The sequence below is a fragment of the Acanthisitta chloris genome, unplaced genomic scaffold, assembly GCF_000695815.1.
Source record: "Acanthisitta chloris isolate BGI_N310 unplaced genomic scaffold, ASM69581v1 scaffold11998, whole genome shotgun sequence".
Lineage (NCBI taxonomy): Eukaryota > Metazoa > Chordata > Aves > Passeriformes > Acanthisittidae > Acanthisitta > Acanthisitta chloris.
The window spans coordinates 23,889-44,195 of NW_008685402.1; the positions used below are offsets into that span (position 1 = coordinate 23,889).

The 20,307-nt window shown below is 37.6% G+C and overlaps 1 protein-coding gene across 1 annotated transcript in view; it reads left to right on the top strand.

Annotated features, from left to right (window-relative positions):
* LOC103807038 (atrial natriuretic peptide receptor 1-like) overlaps nt 1-20,307 on the top strand; it is a 33,482-nt gene that overhangs the window by 10,876 nt on the left and 2,299 nt on the right. The window contains exons 8-20 of the mRNA XM_009079757.1: nt 1,751-1,823; nt 4,166-4,313; nt 5,706-5,792; nt 6,037-6,180; nt 7,045-7,166; nt 8,731-8,872; nt 11,729-11,781; nt 12,681-12,780; nt 13,723-13,834; nt 15,277-15,370; nt 16,186-16,273; nt 16,983-17,122; nt 19,655-19,807. Of these exons, the coding sequence (XP_009078005.1) occupies nt 1,751-1,823; nt 4,166-4,313; nt 5,706-5,792; nt 6,037-6,180; nt 7,045-7,166; nt 8,731-8,872; nt 11,729-11,781; nt 12,681-12,780; nt 13,723-13,834; nt 15,277-15,370; nt 16,186-16,273; nt 16,983-17,122; nt 19,655-19,807 (1,456 nt within the window). The remainder of the gene's footprint in view (nt 1-1,750; nt 1,824-4,165; nt 4,314-5,705; nt 5,793-6,036; nt 6,181-7,044; nt 7,167-8,730; nt 8,873-11,728; nt 11,782-12,680; nt 12,781-13,722; nt 13,835-15,276; nt 15,371-16,185; nt 16,274-16,982; nt 17,123-19,654; nt 19,808-20,307) is intronic.

Genomic DNA, 20,307 nt, shown 5'->3' on the forward strand with positions numbered 1-20,307 from the left:
AGTGTGACTGAACTGGCTTGGCTCAGTTCAAAGCGATTAATTTTGCATAATAGTTACCAATTATTATAACAGATGGAAAAATGAGGAGAGAGGAGTGCACAAATATTGGAGAAGTAGTTTTGGATGCCTTTGAATGAAAATGTCTGTATAAAGAGGAGACAGCATGCTATTATGGCTTATTGCTTCACATTGCTTCTGGGAAAGAGGATCTACATTCCTTATGTGTCTGCATCTTGAAAAAAATACATTTATAAATTTCATAACAAAGGTTTAGCAGGTGAATATGGCAGTTATAGAGTTATTATATCAACTATATATATATAACAGAAAATTTATTTACAGTGCAACCTATAAATCCTGTGAAACGATAGGATCCTCGTTCCTCAGGGATTCATTCTCTTTCCATCTTGTTACAGTGAACATCTGAGGTAGACAACTGCACTGAAAGGGAAGGAGCAGGAGAGGGCTGATGATTCACTAATTGAGGTACTACAAGAGGCCTGAATCACAATTAGGTGCTTTTTCCTCTATTCTGTGCCTCACTGTCTGGCTTTGTGACTTAGGAACAGAAGCACCATTAAAAACTATTTGAGCTTTTATAATCCAGAAGGAAGCTGTGATGATGAGTTTGTAGTAACAGTCCAGTAAAACCACAACACCTGATGTAAATGTACAATTGGACAGACAAGAAGTTCGGACAGTTTTAAGTAACTTGCATTTGTATTTTAGAAGGAGCAGTGGAGTTTCTTGGCCTTGCATAAGTCTATTTAAAGGTCTTGTAGCAAAAGTTGCCTATTATTTTTGCTATCATTCTGTAGGTTTTGAGTTTGTATTTTTCCTTCTTGCATTTCTGTGTACATATTCCTGATAACTTCTGCAATAGCAGCTTCTTCTCTTTCTTAAAGTTTTAATCAGTGGTAAGTTACCAAGATAGAAAAGATTGGCATAATCTCCATACCACGTTCCTTGAGTATTATCTAGGCTTTTGTTACCTATTTCAATGAATGCATAATTCTTCATACTACATTCTGCACTATAGAAAATGGAGCAATGATGGTAAAATCCTGCTTTGATTTGACATTTTGGCAGTGGCTGTAGCCATAACACCTGCAAAATTTAATCTGCTGCACTTTTGAAAGCATGTGTTTACATTTTTTATATTAGTTTTGTGTGTCAGTTCTGCATAAAATCAACTATTAGATAAATGCTTTCTTTAAAAAATAGCCACAGAATCCCTACCTAATGTTCTTTAAGCTAGAGTATTTGACATAATATCACCTCATTTGTAGATCATGGGCTAATTCTATTACAGGATGTAAGACATACAGCTCCATATCTTGGGGTTGGGATGTAGTGTGTTCCTGTTATGTACTTGCATAACATAGGGCATTTCCATGACATGAGATGATGTAAACCACTCATCTGATGTCCAGGCTGAGATGTAAATGCAGAAGTATTGACAATAATGGAGAGTTTGTATCCAATGCAAAATATGACATGTAATTATTTCTAGAATATAGACTGTACAGATTTTAATGTATTTACTATATGCTCTTTTCCAGCACATCCTCTAAGCCTGTTATTAATACTTTCAGTTCTAATGCTACTCATAAAATATATGTTGGATACTTAAATATCAGATTTAGTTTGGATGCTTATAAACTTTGGTATTAGAGAAAAATAATCTCTGCTTTAGTTCCTTTAAAAACAGTAAGGCTACATTAGAAATGAATTTGATTTATCTTTGTAGTGGTTTCAATATCAGAAACAAAAGATGCTTTGGGATGAAAGCTGGATTATAGACTTTGCCTGCATCAAAAAAGGTTAGTAACTTGTCATTTTGATAATGTGATGTATTTCCTTATTAATTCTGAGAAATAATCTCAATTATAAGTACAGCTTCATATCTTACAAAAGGTGAACCAGTTTGTAAAACACATGCAGTGTTTCATCCCTATAACCTCTATGAGCTGATCACTAATACTTTTGTTTATTGAAGCTTTGATGTCAAAATTATTTTAAATAGTTTTCTTCTTTTTATTTATGGTGATTTGTCAATTGACAAAGGGAAGCCTACCCCAAAATAAACAGATAACCTCTGGACTTGGACAAAATAAATTACCATTGATTGAATGGACGTATCATTTTGTATGATTGGTCTCACTAAGTTGCCCTGAAATCACACAAATATAATTTCTCTCAGTGTATGCTATCTGTGACAGACTTGCTGCAAAAAGTAATTCATTGTGACCAGAGGTGTTTTTTTCTAATTTTATCTTCTGGATATAAACTATGTTTTAATTGGTTCCAATTAAATAGGTTAAGAATAAATTCAGATGTTATTATATGCTTTACCATGCTGCACTTAAAAGAGGTATAGATTATTTACTTTGCTGTTCCTTGATTTAGTGTTCAGAAGTAAAACAGTATCTAGACCCTCAGAATGGGTAAATCTGTAGAAAACTGCTGATGTTGGTAGGTCTGTGCACTCTCTCACTTTCTATCTCTGTGAGGAATTGCTAGGCAGATGTCTGCTTTATCTGTGTCATGTTATTGTGTCGCGAGTAGAAATGTCAAGATGTTCTTGTGATAATGTATAGTAGAGATACTTTCAGCCTTAGACTTGAACATTAATTTCTGTATAGTTTTGGTATGATACCCTTCTTGCTGTAAAGGAGAGATTTTGGCTCAGAAATTAATTTGATTGCATAAACTAAACTGAATTTCAGTTCAGATTTGTGAAAACAGGAAGTGTCTTTCAATATAGCAAAAAGTAACACAAGCAAATTTTCAGCTGATAGTGAATTAGAAAATGTCATCAATATCTCACATGAGGAAAAACAATAGAAAAAGACTGAGGGAAATTAGAAACATGATCAAAAAATAACATATTAAAAATTAATTTGAAAAATTCAAGAAGAAAGACATAGTTTTCTTGGAGAGAAGCCTGCAAAGCAACAATACTGTTTAAGACCTAAGAGTCATAATTAACATCTGAAGAGTAATGACGACTGATAATATTATGAGATTTGGTAACAAGGAGTATGTCTTCTCTGGACAGAGCTGTTCAGAGCTACTCATATCTAAATGGAAACAAATCATCAGTGCTGTACCCAGGGTATGTAGCCCATACTATGAAAAACTACACTTATTTTTTGAAGATAACTTATTTTTTTGCCCTATCGCACCATATATATGAATATATATATATTTATATCCTTATATTCTTATATTCTTATTCTCAAAGCTGTCTCAGGGATATCTAATATCTGGGTGGAATGCTGTGAAAAGGTTTCAAATGTCAATGCAATTTTGAACTGCATATGGATAGTACTATGGTGTGGGAACATGGCAGTCCTGATTCACTGTGAGATGCTGAACTTTCTCAGCAACACTTTATTGGATACTTTTACCAGGGAGAGTTGAGAGGTCTCAGAATTCTGATACTAATTGGCTAAATCTGGATTTTAATTGAAGACATGATACATAATTCATTAAATTTGTTTTGAAGTCCATTTTGTTATCTCAGCAACACTTTATTGGATACTTTTACCAGGGAGAGTTGAGAGGTCTCAGAATTCTGATACTAATTGGCTAAATCTGGATTTTAATTGAAGACATGATACATAATTCATTAAATTTGTTTTGAAGTCCATTTTGTTACCTTGAGCTGGTCAACAGACATTAAAAAGCATACATTGAGATCACTGGGTGTTTTTCATCTGACTGTATTGTTGCTCTTCTCTGACTTCTCTGTGGTGTCAGAATCACTTCCCACATGCCTGTACTTTACAGTCTTCTAGGAGCTCCAAATAGACTTGTTAAAGTATGGCACAGGGCTTGCTTTTCTTCCCTGGCTCCTGTCCTCAGCACCTATGTAGCAGCAAGGGCTAATCATCTCAACAGCAGAGAAATTAAAAAAAAAAGAAATTAAAAAGTCCTGAGGATAAGTGAAAAGATCTCTGGCAGTGAATCACCTTTGGAAATTTTTTACTTTTTATGCAGCAGTCATATTCTAAGCAATGGCTTTCTGTCTTAAATGTTAACAAGAGTAGCCGAGATGCAAAGGTTTGGAGAATTCCCTATATTTGTTTGCCTCTGGAGCCTTCACCTGTGCAATAATAGGTATCTTCAGGTGCCTTTTCTCATCCCACATCCCATTTAGATTGCATCATTTGGACAGCAACAGGAAGCATGATGACTGCTCCCCCAGCACCCAGTGACTCCAATGTCAGCTGTATCACTGCTCTGAGCTCCTGCACGGCAGCTGCCAACACATCCAGGAAACAAAACTTCACCCAAACTGGGACATAGTAAGTCAATATATTACATTTACTGCAGTACCTCCTATATTATAGTTTCACTTGGATTTCTGGTTCATTCCACCTTACTGTTAGGAGGCAGTGCAAAAGCTTGCATTTATCTCGTTAGGTCAAATGCGGTATGTTAAGATCATTATCTGGCTTCTGTACCAAATATTGTCTGTGGAATTTTTTATGTGCCAGGCTTGTGGTATGGTTGTCATTTCTCCTTTTCTCTTAGGGACTTGTTAAAAGGCTGTGGGTGCATAACATGTCCTGCACCTGTTGATGAATGGCCCTTGCCATTTAGATGTATTTGGAACCCAGGCTTTTATGCAGCCCTTTTTCTAAAATGCAGACAGAGCACAGCTAGGTTTTTTGCACTAAAGAATATCATCCTATACAGTAGGACATTAGAAATCTTGTCTTTAAGTCAGCTGACATGACCGAAGATACAGTGTTTCACCTCTGGATCACATTATAAAGATGCACATCATGTAACTCTATGGGCAAACACTATAACCATATCCTGCAATCCAGACGCAATTTTTCCCATAAAAAATTATAATATAATATATCGTTTGGATACACAGGGCAGGATCTATGCTTTGCAGGAAAAGAAGCTTACTTTGAATCATTGGCTGGGGGGGCAGCCGTCTTTTCAGCATAGATTTTGGAAAATCCCAGCCACTTCATTGATGAAACATTGTGTCCATCATTAGTCTTTTACAGTAGTAAAATGGTGACATTTTCATCATGATCTTCCTCAGATGATTCAGGGTCAAAAACATTCCTCAAGAGTGAAAAATGTACGAACAGGGCATTCAGTCTCATCGGTGAAGCACCTACAACTGATACGCCACACCCCATACTCTCTATTTATGTGGTGATCATCCCCGAAATTCCTGCAGATATCTCCATTGGATTGTTTTACTCTAACAAGGAAAACTGCTTTGCTATCTATCAAAGTCAGCTGCTTCATTGCCAAGAATGCTTACCCCCGAGAACAAAGGCATGTTAAATATCATTGAGGGATCTCCAAAACAGTAGACAGAAGTAATGCGTACAAGGGATGTGACTGTATTTGTTTCTCTAGCTCTGACATTTTCTTTGCTGCTAGTGCATCATCCAACTGCCTCAACTGTCCCTAACACTCATATTTCAAATGTTGTCCACAGATCAAGATTGCTTGAATATAATCACTAACGCTTCCTTTATCAATAGAAACAAGACCTGTCTTAGATTCAGATTTGCAACCACATACGGACATGCTTAAAATCTGTGCCTCATCTCTAGAAATATGAAGCTGTCTGCTGCAGAAAATATATCCAGTCCATTTTTATAGCATTGCGGGCTTATAAAGTGGACCTAAAACTCGGTGAACAGCATTTTATTCTGTTTCAGTGATGGCAGAACAGTGGCCATAAAGAAAATAATGAAGAAGGCATTCGTGCTGTCTAAATCCATACGTAAAGAAGTAAAGCAAGTGAGGTAAGAAGTGAAATCTGAGAAGTGTATGTTGTTTTATTTTTACATTGGTTCTTTAGGGTTTAAAATCTTTCCAAATTTGACCGTAAATTCATAGTCTTCTTACTTTCACACTTTGCTTTGACACGGGTCAAAACCTCCTTATGAACATTTTTTTCTCTACATTGTGAGACAAGGCACTTGGTTTTATAATTATCCTACAAAAAGAATGAGAGTGTGGTGCTGTGATTTCTGTTGGTTTTCGCAGGGAACTTGACCATCCTAATCTCTGCAAATTCATTGGAGGTTGTATAGAAGTTCCAAATGTTGCCATTGTCACAGAGTACTGCCCCAAAGGCAGCCTGAGTGATGTTCTGCTCAATGAAGACATTCCTTTGAACTGGGGCTTCAGGTAAAAAAAAAATTTTGAAAAGCTAAATCACAGAAACCATGCTATATGCTGTTTAAGACAAAACATTAATTTTAGATAAAGTGTTTGGATAGACAGGCCTGTACTCTGATATGGAAAGAATGAAGAAGAAAGAAAGCAAGCAAATTCAAATATCCAGTCCAACTTGTCTTCTGGGGTTTTTTTGAGGAATCATATATTTAGTACTCGTCATGCTAAGCCAATGACTTTTCAACTCTTTCTCTAGTTACACTGCAAAGTTGTTTTACAAACATTTTTCCCCATGTAACTTTATTTTGTTCCCAAATATCTTGGGCATCCCTATTTAGCTAAAAATCACTGCATCTTTGTTTGTGAAGACATATTCATGAAATGGTTAGCAAACCTACAAATGCTTGATTATACTTACCAATACAGGAAATGAGCTCACATTGTCAAGAAGCTTTCAAAAAACAATGACTTTGTTTTTTGAGTTTGATCTTCTTGGCATGCTGCTTCTGCTTCTGCCTTATGTTTGCCTTCAGCAAAGAAAAACATTTTCAGGAAGGAAACCATCCAAATAAAGTGAGGAAGTTAATAAAACTGTTTCTTTTGTAAACATTTGAAATCACTCTCAAGGACACAAAGGTCCTGGCAAATTCTCAAAGAAACTCAACTGCCTTAATAGAGGCTCAAGGCATGTGGGCTCAGACAAATGAGTGGGAGTTAAGGGCTGTCAGCAACCCACTTTAACTGTTTTTGTAAAATGAGCATGGGAACACAAATTGAAAGCTATAGGGAGGGTTTCTGTAAACTTCAATAGGCTTTGGAGCCACTCTTAAGTGAAGGTTTAGTGGAAATACTGGCTCACTGATTTCTGTCTTTCAGGTTTTCTTTTGCTACTGATATTGCACAAGGAATGGCCTATCTTCACCACCACAAAATGTATCATGGACGGTTGAAGTCTAATAACTGTGTGATAGATGACCGGTGGGTTTGTAAAATTGCAGGTAAAGAAAAGATAATAAAAAAAAATTAAAATCTGTCCAGATAACCCACTAATGTATATAGATTTCATGACATTTCATGTTGAATTGCTACTGTACTTCACTAGAAGTGCTCTGTGCTGAAGCAAATTTCATGCTATATTATCAAGTCAAGTCATTTAATATGTGTCACTGGTGCACACATCAGATCCCACAAATGAGGGAGTCTGTCAATTTCAGTCTGAGCAGAAACTCTGCCTCATTCTCAGTTTTGGTGCAGAGAGAAAACCTGAACCATGGACAGTGCTGTACAAACATGTAATAATGCTGACTGATTGGTAAACACAAGATAGTTTCATGGAGATAGGCAGACTCAACCCTGAGCTTTTGAGTCCTGTACACAGAACTGAATTGTATTTGCTCACAGAGCGACACGTCAGGTCTGCTCCTGGTACAGGAAGACAGCTTGTGGGAACAGGAGAACCACTGGAGAGTGCAGCTGCCAAAGGGAGTGAAGGCCATGATCATCTCCTTGACTTCCTCCCCAAAGCAGTTATCACACTCTCTAACCCATAGCCATCCTAAAGGCAGCAGCAACATATTTGTTTTTCAGTGGTACATCCTATGACTAAGGCTTCTACACAGAAGTAGGACCAGGCCTACTTCTCCAACTCATTTGGTATCCTGCTGCCTTCAGAGCTGCCTGCTCTGTTTAGAGCCAGTTCTGGAGAAAAGCATAAAAATCAGATACAGTTGGATTACATCAACAGCATCACCTTAGCATAGCTCCTTTCAGTTAAGTAGGATCTATGTGAAATTGTTCAGAAGTTATATGGTATCACTGTAGAGATTTAAAATTTTCACAGTTTATCTGGATGTGATAATGTCAAAAAAACCCTCACAAATAACTAATGTGTGAGCTATTTGAAAAATTGCCTCAAACATAAAAAATTAATCTGTAGGCCTATCTTAATTAGAGGCCACTCCAGACAAAAACAGACATCCGCATCCAACCTTCCCGTACACTCACCAGAGTGCAATTTACGTAAGAAAGAAAACTGAAATCAGATGTTTTCTTCCTCCTCCCTGATTCTGAGTCACATGCTGAGAACTCTTCTATGTTAGGTTACAAGTATAGATGGAAAGATGTTTCATATCTGTGCTGCCTTTGTTCAGATGCTAGTGGTGTGCAGTAAGACTCACCATCTAATTTTCAGTCATTAGTCTATCTAACTAGTAATTATGTTGGCAACCTGCTACCAGAGACAAGGATCAAGGGACAAAGTAGAAACCTCCATTTACATGTTAACTCTTGCACTGAGGTAGCCTATTATCTGAATATAATTTGATAAAATCATAAAATAATTCTGATTGGAAGGGGTTATATGCAGTCTTGCTCAAATAATTGTTTTCCAGTTGCTATATTTGCAATTGTTTTGTGAGCCAAGACCATTCAAAACACTATTTCTAGACTAAGATGTGTATTTAAAATACTGAAAATTAATTCTTTTAGACTACTTGTATTACTGTCTACTAATGTATTACTAAAAGCACTGAATCGTTTGCTTCCCGTTTTCTTTCATGTTAGATTATGGTTTGCAGTCATACAGAAAAGAAGATTCTCCTAAGGAATCAAGCTCATACCAGCAGCTTTGGGCACAGATTTATACAGCTCCTGAAATACATTCCCTTTCAGACTTTGAACCCAATTCTATGACAGATGTCTACAGGTAGTTAAATTTTCCTGATCTCACACTTCATAATCTCATCTTGACTATTCTTTAATAACAATTAGACTCAGTGTAATTCTATAGTCACTACGGGTATATGTTTGATTGCATTTTTAAAAGGATTGATCCTGGAATACAGAACAGCATAGATATCACAGGATCTTGTTTTTCAAGGTAGATAACCAAATACTGTATTTACTGGCACTCTGTAAATGCAGAGGTTGCCAAATGATTTATAAAGAATCACTCTAGACTGGTAGATAAAAAGGCATAAAGCTCTGCTATTAGCTAGTTATCCTGTTTCTCCCTGTTGCTGTTTCTTAATAAAAGGTAATTATTTTTCAATAATGGCAATATCTTAAAAGTTAATAGCATCAGTATTCCAGGACATCATAATGCACATATGCATCCTACAATTCCGTAATTAATGTCAATACATTATTTTGCTGTATATATACAGTGACAATATTTGGTTTACAGAGAAAAAAGAAAGGTAAGAAAAAGAAAGGGATGCACTAGTGAATAGCTCCATCCCTTGGAGCCTTTCTAGAAGATCACTTTGCAATGGTTTATTTGGCTATCAGGTTTAGCTTCTCTCCAACCACTTTTCAGATAAGTGGGATTACAACTGTAAACAAATCTATGTGTTTTCAATGTGCTAGAACTTAATTTTAATCCATTGAATCAGATTACCTAAGCAAGAATTTGAGGTCTCAATAGTATTTGTATCTACAGGCTTTAATATGTCCTTAGAATTTGCTTCAAGATAGCCCAGCTAGAGGTAGTTTGTGATTGTGTTGGTATTTCTGGCTACTGTCATTTGTCCTGTGTCAACCTCTACTTTTTCAATATGGAGTGGTCTTAGAAAGTACTGTGCTCCAAGTAAACAATAATTTTAGGATTGTCTTATACATTCCAGTTTATCATTGCCACACAGACAAAATGCATCCCAGAAAATGTTTCCTTGGCTTGTCTGTTCTCACTTTGCTCCTGTTTAGGACAGATATTATTACTGGACTTTGCAGGCAACTTAGCCTCCTGGAGGCAAGGGTTCTCCTTAAAATAGTCCTAAGATTTGATCTGCTCATATCATATGTGACTACAATGAACTTTTTAAATGAATCAATGAATGGTCCCCGAATCTATATTGCTGTCAATTTGTGTGCCTGCAAAATCCAGGTCTTCTTTTGTGGTACTGTACTTACTCCTTTCTAAAAAAAAAAAAAAAGGTATACAATAGTAAGAGATAAAATCAGAAGCAGAAGAGCAACACACAGACAGGGAAGGTAGAGATGTATCCTGTAGCATTAAAAGAGTTGTCATCTTATCTGGGCTATTATGCAGAATCTGCATTTTAACAAATTTTGTATTTGATGATATAAACAGGGCTAAGCCTTCCTAATACATGTATGTGGGCTCCCTGGCCAAGGAGAAGTGACTCAGTCTTGAAATCCTCAGTTTACATCTGTGAAAAAATTATATTTATATTCCTGAAGGTATGGCCCAAATAAAATATCAGTATAAACTGCAGGAGTGTGACTTGTAATTTAGGGTGCTCTTAAAGATGAATCACTTGCTTTTAAAGTTTTCCAGGTAAAGTGTTGGTCAGACGGGAAAGCTAAAATGGAAATGAGAACAGGAGCATGAAAGCAGCTCCTGTTTTGAGCTGAAGAGACTGCTCCCAGTCACAGGTTCTCCTAGATCGGCTTCTCTTGATTTGTATCATTATGTGCATCTCACTATTCCCTATGTTAGGACTTTTTTTAGAAGTGCTGCTGAAGCTGAATTAAATCAACACTGCTTTATCAGAGTTATTGTCATCTAATTACTCTCCTTTAAAATTTGTTTCAGCTTTGCTGTCTCACCAGAATTGATATTGCTTTCTACTACTAGATCACCCCAAAATTAACATAGAAATCTCATCATATTAATTTCTAAATTTTTCAGCATGGGTTATATGCATTATTTTATCTGCCAGTGGTGGTCCACAAGTGGACTGAAAGATAGATAGACATATCCCCCTTATACAGCCAGAATGTCTTACAGAACAGAGCAACCATTAGCAATGCAACAGATTGCAAACCAATATTCTCCAAATGTTACTAAGCAGAGATGCATGCAGAGAGTTAATTATTACACAGTTTCAACAAATAAAGAGACAAGATCTTTATCAGGCTGGCTGACTGGAGGAGGTGCTCGCTTCATGAAGATCACTGTTCTAAAAGAGCTCTAGTGAGTTCAAAAAGGAAACTGAACACTCAGTTGTTAGTCTATCTTTTTCCATTCTTCACTTTGATGAATATGTTTGACCTTGGTTCAACTGAGGAAGATTATGATAATAAAAATATAATTCAGAAGGAACAAGCAGAAATGCTTGCTGTAAAATATCTACTCTGAACACAGTGTGTCATCATTGACTTCATGGAGATTTTCCAGGACAGTGATCTATGCTGAAAATAAGCCAATCCTCCAACTGATCATCCTGATGAACCTGCTCCTGCCCCTTAAGTGGAGCCTAAATCAGTCTTGTTTAATTGGTAGGTATCATGTATATATCCCTGCACATATCCCCTCTGGATTCTATTACTTTTCCAGAGAAAATTGCTTTGCTGTACATCAAACTCAAATGCTTCATCTCTGTGCCTGGTAATTGTGAGCGAATAATAGTATAAAATGTTCAGTAACTGATTTCTGAAAACACAACATAGTAACAGATAGCAGCAATATTGCTGTCCTTGCTTCTGGAATACTGGGCTTTCAGTCATAGGATGGAGAAGGATAAGAAATCATGGAAATATTTCACTGACTCCATTAACTGTTATTTCATTAGGATTTTGCTTTGCTTTTATTCTGCAGTTATGCCATCATTTTACTAGATATTGCCACAAGATGTGACCCTATGCCAGTAAGTAAAGATTAACTGACTTTGAAGTTTGCATGACAACTTTGATTCTGTTTCTGCTGCCAAACTCTGAGTAACTGCACCTCTGAGTTACTTTTTGAGCATGCATTTTCCTTGTGATTTTATGGGTGCAAGTTCCCGTGGAACTTGTAGTTAGGGTTTCCTCATGCATCTGCTGGTCTTCCCTTCAGAACTTTGAAGGAGGGCGTGTGATAAAACTGTCTTTTGATTACTTCTGTGAGGCTTAATAGCAGGGGAGGTGCAGAGGGAATGTATGTCCTAACATCTTCCCTTTGCACCTGTTGTTCCTTCCTGCCATGCACAGGTCGTTTTAGTAGAATCTTGCTCTCTCCATAAGGAAAATGTCTATTTTGCATGTGTCTCAAGATCAGTGATATATGGCAAACACACACAAAAAGATGCGCTTTGAAATTGAAATCAGATGGTCTGGATTGTAACCATTTTCTGTCTGAAATAATTTGCTTCACAAGAATTCTAACAATGAAGACCTGAAACTACCATTTTTCCATTTCTGACAGTTTGTGATAGTAGAGCAGTGTAGGCCTTGTGGTTTCTTAAACGTTTCCCGTTTTCTTGCCAGGTGTTCATTTGTTTCAAATGTTGTTTCTCTCATAAACACAAAAGATTAAAGCCTTTCAGCCATGAAAAAGATTTCAAACAAGGTGACCCAATTTAGACTGAGTTATATTTGCTTTTCTATCCTTTTTTATTTTATTTTTTCCCTTGTACTCTTATGCAAAAAAGCTGACCTGGAACTGATGGAGAAGATGTTATAAAGGTAGTGATGATAATAGTAATATATTTTGAATGGCTGGTATAAAAACTATACCTCTTGTTCCAACCTTATTTAATTCCCTTTTGTCTAGAAAGATGATGTGCATGCAGCTGAATATTCCTGGTGTCCACCTTTGGCAGAATTAATTTCAGGAAAGGCTGAGAATTCTTGCCCATGTCCCACAGATTACATAGAAGTGAGTAAGATACAGTACTGTGTACAGAAGTTCTTTATTGAAGTGAATTTAAGACATGACACAGGTGTTCTATGGCACTATTACCTTTGATGAATGTAAATATCCCATATATCAAGAAGTACACCTCAAACAAGGCACAATGAAATGATTTAATAAAAAACCTTTCATTGTGACAATGATTCAGTTGTCCCCTCAAATTGTCAGTGTAATAGAGTATGTTTTTAACACTCAATCATTGAATTTTGTTCTTTTTCATTTTATTATGAAGTGTTGAATTCCATACATATCTTACGTTAGTAATATCTATTTAGCTTGCTGGCAAAGGGCTTCCAAATAATAAAGTCTTTGTCTCAGGAAAAGTATGAGTTTGGTTTGATTCTCATGCAACAGGTCTATGTGCAATAGCCTCAAACTGTCTCATAAAGTACACTCTCTCCCAGTTCAATTAAATCATAACAAGATTGCAGCATCTATTTCAGTTTAAGAGCAATATAATTAAACTTTATGAGTTTGCAGCAACCTAAGTGTAATAAACTTCTCATTACCAGCACCAAACTTTAGTCAGGAGTTAACATTCTTAGAGGAGTAGTTGAGTTTTTAATCTTTTGGAAATTTCATGTACAGACAAGTCCTCAGAAAACAGTATGTGACTCCAATAGCATACCACTGTCTTAAAGCACAAGACGAGCTTAAACAGTGTTCAGAAGAAGTAACATATGTATCTACTTCATGGCTTCCCGCAGCAGCATTTTCATGAAGCAGCATCCTTCATTCATCAAAAACTGTGGAACTCCAGGGACCTCAGTGTAGCTCTGCCACTTTTCATAAGTTGCAGATAGGGCTTCACATGACCAGTTTGCACTAAGAAAATAATAGCATTAATTTAAAACACTGCCTGTTTTTGAAATGATAGAAAACTGTTTGCTTTTCTCACTCTCTATTCCCTTCTGAATCAGAAGGTGCAGAAAAAATAATCCATCCCAAAGGCCTACATTTGAACAAGTCAAGAAAATGTTGTACAAGATGAATCCTAATAAAGTTAGCCCTGTTGACATGATGATGACTCTGGTAAATTTAGTTTTTTATTCCAATCCAAGTTAATCTGCTCACTTGCAATAACTTTCACCTCTATCCTTTGGGTCTCACCCTTGTTGGTGAGAAAAAGAAAAAATAATCCATCCCAAAGGCCTACATTTGAACAAGTCAAGAAAATGTTGTACAAGATGAATCCTAATAAAGTTAGCCCTGTTGACATGATGATGACTCTGGTAAATTTAGTTTTTTATTCCAATCCAAGTTAATCTGCTCACTTGCAATAACTTTCACCTCTATCCTTTGGGTCTCACCCTTGTTGGTGAGAAAATCCAGTTATTTGTTCACCTCTGGTGGGCTGATGGTAGTTGCAGTTCTACTTGAAATGCAGCTTTCCTTCTTATTCTATTTCTGCCTTTTTTTTTCTTAACTTTCTCAACTTCTTTCGGGCTGAACACTTTTCTTCAGTCAAATGTGGTTTAGTTTTTAATGCACTCACAGGAAACTATATTCCAGTTTTCCCATGGCTTAGTCTTACAGTACCAGGGGTATATAAACCCTGCATGCCACAAATAGTATGTTTACAGCTGCGTTTTGAGCAGACTATCTCAAAGCCCATCAGCAGAGAAAGGAGATTCTTGCTTCCACAGCATGTTTCCTCACACAGAGGAAGGATACAAAAATAAGCAAAGCATAAAATAGCATAGCAAAATAGTTTACAGAATCACAAAATTACAGAATCAGCCAGCCTGGAAGGGGATCATCAGTGGACCACAGTGGGTTATCTGGTCCAACCTCCCTGCTCAAGTAGTGTCATCTAGAGCACATGGCATAGGATTGCATCCAGATGGTTCCTGAGTATCTCCAGTGAGGGAGACCTCACAACCTCACTGGGCAATCTGTTCCAGTGCGCAGTCACGCACAGAGTAAAGAAGTTTTTCCTCATATTCAGGTGGAACTTCCTGTGTATCAGTTTCTGCCCATTGCTTCTTGTCTTGACATAAACAAGAAGAGTCTGGCTCCATCTTCTTGGCACTCCTCCCCCCAATGATTACCCCAGTGTTTACAAATACTAGTGAATTATGAACATGGTCACCTCCAATGTTTACAAAAGAGTATTGTGAGCTTTTGACAAAAGACTGAGACTTAGATATCTTTTGTTTTGGTGAGATTTTAATCCATGCCTGCAGCTTGGTCTCTGCATTGGATTTGACCCCTAAAGTTTACATGAACTTTGAAAAGCCTGAAATTGGTTTCTGTCCTCTTATGTGTAAACAGTAATCTCAAATCTGGATTCATAAATTTGCCTAGGGAGAAATCTTATCTTTGGATTTTGTAAAAAAGTTAGGTATCTTAGAACTGAGCTTTTCCTTATCTGAAAGTTTGCAAAGCAGAATCATTCAAATGCTTAAATCCTATCCAACTGTGAATCTATTTTGGTAAAAATATTATTTTATGTGATTCTCTGTGTTATTTAGATGGAGAAATATAATAAACATCTGGAAATACTGGTTTCTGAGAGAACCCAGGATTTAATGCATGAAAAACAGAAGACTGATCGTCTGTTGTATAGTAAGTTAAAAAGCAAAAATACTGGACATTCTTCTCAATTATACTTTTATTTGAGCTGTCTAATTGCAAACAGAAACCCTTTGATAGGTGATTATTTAACCGATAACATTTAGTTAGTAATGAATATGCTCGTTCCTTGCAAAGCTGGAAATATATTTAGCTACTTTCTATATTTTCCTTCTAGTAAACAGTACACTCATCTGAGAGCTACGACCCCAGTGTCCAAATTGCTCTGACTTTGAATTTGCTTGGCAGACATTCTGTATAGTTATAAATGTTGGGGGATTCCAGTTGAACCGAAGTTACTTTTGGTGACAGTGTGTCTTCTGGAATTCTGCAAGAAAAAAAGGCATAAAAGAATAGGAATAACACGTAGAAGAGAAAAAAAGAAAAGGATGTGAAAGTGCAAGACAGGAGAAATAAAGAAGATTAAAACAAAAAAACAAACCAGACAAGGGATAATAAACAAACCTAACACGGGTAGAAAGCGCTAGCAAAGATTTGACAAAAACGGAATTAGTAAAATCCCAAGTCACTCTATTATAATCCAAACTTAGGCTTCCTTGGAATGTATAGATAGTGGGTTGTTTGAACTAAAAGTTATGGACCATCTGAAAAATCTGGACATGTTATCAGTGAGATATACAGTGAATTATCACATTACAGCAGAGCAGAGTTTGGTGCCAAAGTCTGTTTTCACCTTTATAATATTTTGCATTTATTATCATTGCTTGTACCTTTAAACAAACACGTTATGCTTAATGTATGCTTTTATCCATGTCAAAAGAGTAACAACACTCTACTTTTTATGACAGGTATGTTACCGAAACAAGTAGCAGACGATCTCAGGCAGGGAAAACCTGCACAAGCTCAAAGTTACTTAAGTGCCACCATCTTTTTCAGGTAAACAAAGATGCAAGATGACTAGAATTGACTACTAATGAAGAAACTTATAGGCTTCTAGGGGAGGTGAAGCTTCTCACCAAGTACAGAATTCCTATCTAAACTGCCATCTATTGTACCTGGTGCCTCTGCAAAAGAGTGCCTTTCAAAATTTTCACACCTCTCCATTTTTCATTACAATTACTTAAATAAAACACACAGCAGCACATCACTTTACATGTGCTACACATGCATGCATGTATGTTACATAAGATAGGCCTAAGTAAAGCTGTGTAAAGGAAACCTGTCTATCCTTAGAATCCGTGTGATTTTGCAGTTTTAATTTCTTACGTGTGCATAAAACAACATATAAATGATATGTCATTACTTGTCATAAAGGAACAGATATCAAGTTCCATTTTTCTGTTTGTACATAACCCACAGTTGAAGCCTACTGAGTCTGTCACAGATTAAAGTCTACCTGTAAAAATGGTTTTCTACACTGGGAAACAAAAATACTTAGGTCAGTCTGTCCTTTTAAATGGAAGGAGTCTGCTGTCAATTTAAATAAATTAAGACAGAACTATTCCATAAGATCCTTAGTGAAAGAAATACTGAAAAAGAGAAGGTTCAGGTAATTCCACTGAGAAATTATTACTGTGTTAACGATTACCAATCTGCAATGGTTAAGACAGTCAAAAAGTTTGTTCTTTCTGTTATGTTTTAACAGTGACATTGTTGGCTTCACTCAACTGTCTAGCAGCAGCACACCGTACCAAGTGGTAGATCTCTTGAACAAGCTTTATACCACTTTTGATGAAATCATAGATAACTATGATGTCTATAAGGTGGAGACAATAGGAGATGCCTGTAAGTTCCTTGAGCTGTGGACAATGATGGGGCATGGGGCATCAGGATAGAGACTGATTTAATGACAAGGAAGAACAGATGAAGGAGGTTTGGAAAGTTTGTTACCACTGGGAAGACCACATAAACCAATTAGAAGATAAGTCCTATCTGAGCCCTAGCAAATTTTAGGAACATTTTCCTGCATACCCTGGATCATTTCTACAAGTGATGAGTGTTATGTTTGGGACAAATGAATTGAGTAAAATACCACTACTGTTTATTTGGCTTCTATGATCTGTAAGGTCTGACTTTAAACCTTGGCAGCAGATTAATCCCACTTGGCAACTTCTGTTTCACAGGAACATAACTGAAAAATTTATCTTCTACATGGGATCATAGAGAAGCTGTATTTTTTGCAAAGACCATGACAACCTTCTTTCTCCTAATGCTCTGTAGGGGGTCAACTGCCTCTTCTCTTTGGATTTTTAGGAAAACATGTTAATAATTGCTACCATGGAAATCTGCTGAGGATTGACTAGCATTAAAATTGAGTTCCATCAAAAATCTAACAGAATATAGCAGGACTTTTGGAGGAGACAGACAGGAAGTCCTATAAGAGATGTGGAAAAAAACCCCACTTTTCTCTTTCTGTGGCAAGGTTGAGCACATCCTTGAAAATAAAATTCCTGAACAAATGCACCCAAGAGATCCTGAAGAGACCCGTTTCTTGTCCTATGCATGGATTCAAACAGTCAAAGAGTCATAGAATCGTGGAATATCCTGAGCTGGAAGGCATTCACAAGGATCATCAAGTACCACTCCTGGCCCTGCACAGGTCAGCGCGAAGAATCATGCCATGTACCTGAGGGCATTGTCCAAACCCTTCTTGAATTCTGGCAGACTTGGTGCCATGACCACTTCCCTGGAGTGCCTGTTCCAGTCCTTAACCACCCTCTGGGTGATGAACGTTTTCTAATATTCAAACAAAAGCTTCTCTGACACAGCTTCATGCCATTCCCTTGAGTCATGTCACTGGTCACCAGAGAAGAGACTGGTGCCAGCCCCTCCGCTTCCCCTTGTGGGGAAGCTCTAGAGTGCTATGAGGTCTCCCCTCAGTCTCCTCTTCTCCAGGCTGAACAAGGCAAGTGACCTCATTCAATCCTCATATGGATGCCCCTCTAGGCCTTTCATCATCTTAGTAGCCCTCCTTTGGATGCTTTCTAGTAACTTTATATCTTTCTTATATTGTGGTGCCCAATACTTCACACAGGACTCAAAATAAGGCCACACAAGCACAGAACAGAGCAGGATAATCACTTCCCTTGACCTGCTGGCAATGCTGTCCCTGATGGACCTCAGGACATGGTTGGCCCTCCTGGCCACCAGGCCACACTCCTGACTCATATTCCACTTATCACTGACCAGGAGCACAAGGCGCCCTTCCACAGGGCTGGTCTCCAGTGTCTTGTTCCCAAGTCCGTACATACATCCAGGGTTGCCCTGTCCCAAAAGCAGATGTTAAACATCATGCAGTTGGTGACTGCCCAACCCTCTGATTTGTCAAGGTCTCTCTGCAGGGCCTTTCTGCCTTTGAGGCAATTTAGTGTCTTCACCAAACTTTCTTAACAGACATTTCAGTCCTGCATCAAAGTCATTTATGAAGATCTTGAAGAACTATTATGGCTGTGATCAATGACTCTGTTGTCCTTCAGGTGTTTTTCAAAAAGTCCCAGAATAATTCTCTCCATTATTTTACCTATCACTGAAGTGACCTTGACAGGTCTGTAGTTTCCAGGGTCATCCTTCTTGCCCTTCTGGAAAATTTGAACAACTTTTTCCAGCTTCCAGTCAACTGGGACCTCTCCAGATTTCCAAGACCACTCAAATCATTGAGAGAGGTCTCACAATGATTTCAGCCAGCTCTTTTGAGTGCTATTGGATAAACACCATCAGGCCTCATAGACACAGGAATCCAGCTGGAGCAGCAAATCCCACGTAAGTTCAGGGCTTAGTGGGAATTTATCATTCTCACAATCCTGGTCCCCTGGCTCAGCACCCTGGAACCCCCAGAGCCCATCATCAGTGTTGAAAGTATAGTACAGTATGCATAGGACAATATCTAGTTGGAGTTATTTTCTCTTTTTTTAATATCTGCCCAAAGACAAAAGGTACTGAACAGCCACACTTCCATTACCTGTCCCACTTCAAGCATTCTCAGTGAAGGGAGAGAGGGAAGGAGGGAGAAAGAAAGAAAGGGTTGGAGGGATAAATCTTGCATAAAAGTAAGAAGGAAATCCAACATTTTTCACAGCTAGGGTAATTACACCCATAGGCTATTGCCTTAGCCTTCTTTTGTTTCTGGCTTTCTCTACTCAGGAGGCACAACTGTGCCCCAGGATATGAAGGAGTAGAGCTCTTTTGTTTGGCTTTTGTTTGGTTTTGTTTGGGTTTGGTTTTGTTTTTGGTTTTTTTATAAAAAAAATTTTAGCCAGCATCCTGTGGTAAATCTGTGTGTAATGCCGAAGACTAACACAGTTGCATTGTTGTGTTAAGATATGGTGGTGTCAGGGGTACCCAGAGAGAATGGGATCCTTCATGCCGGTGAGATTGCAAGCATGGCTTTAGACCTTCTGGATGTCTGCAAGACTTTTAAGATCCCACACAAGCCCAACACCCTCCTTAAGATAAGAGCAGGAATCCATTCAGGTATGTTGAGGGAGCTGTAAAAGAGTCTTCCTCTGGCTTCTTTAGTGGCCATTTCCTCTCCATTAAAAATGAAGTTAATTTCTTGATATGGGATGGGACACCTCATAGAGGTCATGTAAACATAAATTATTGCATGCATGGAATATTGGTAACTTAATGCAGAATACAACATTGAAAATACCCCACAGCCCCAGTGCCTTTGCTGATGTGGGAATAGCTATTCTGTGTCTGTTACTAGTCCGTTTCAGCTGTTGTCTTCTCAGTGAGTTATTTCTTGATGCTTTTGATCTAGCCTTCACCTTCAGACTCCCAGCTCCCTGATCTAATCTGATGTGTGATTTCAACTCCCTCTTAATAGACAGCCAGAGTTGGATAAGTCCTGTGCAACCCAGCATATGCCAATTAATCAGCATAAATTGTCTTAGCAAGAGATTGCATCTTCTCTGTTTTAAATCCCTTGGGGCTAACATGAGGGAATCAAGATGCTAATTTTCTCCCTT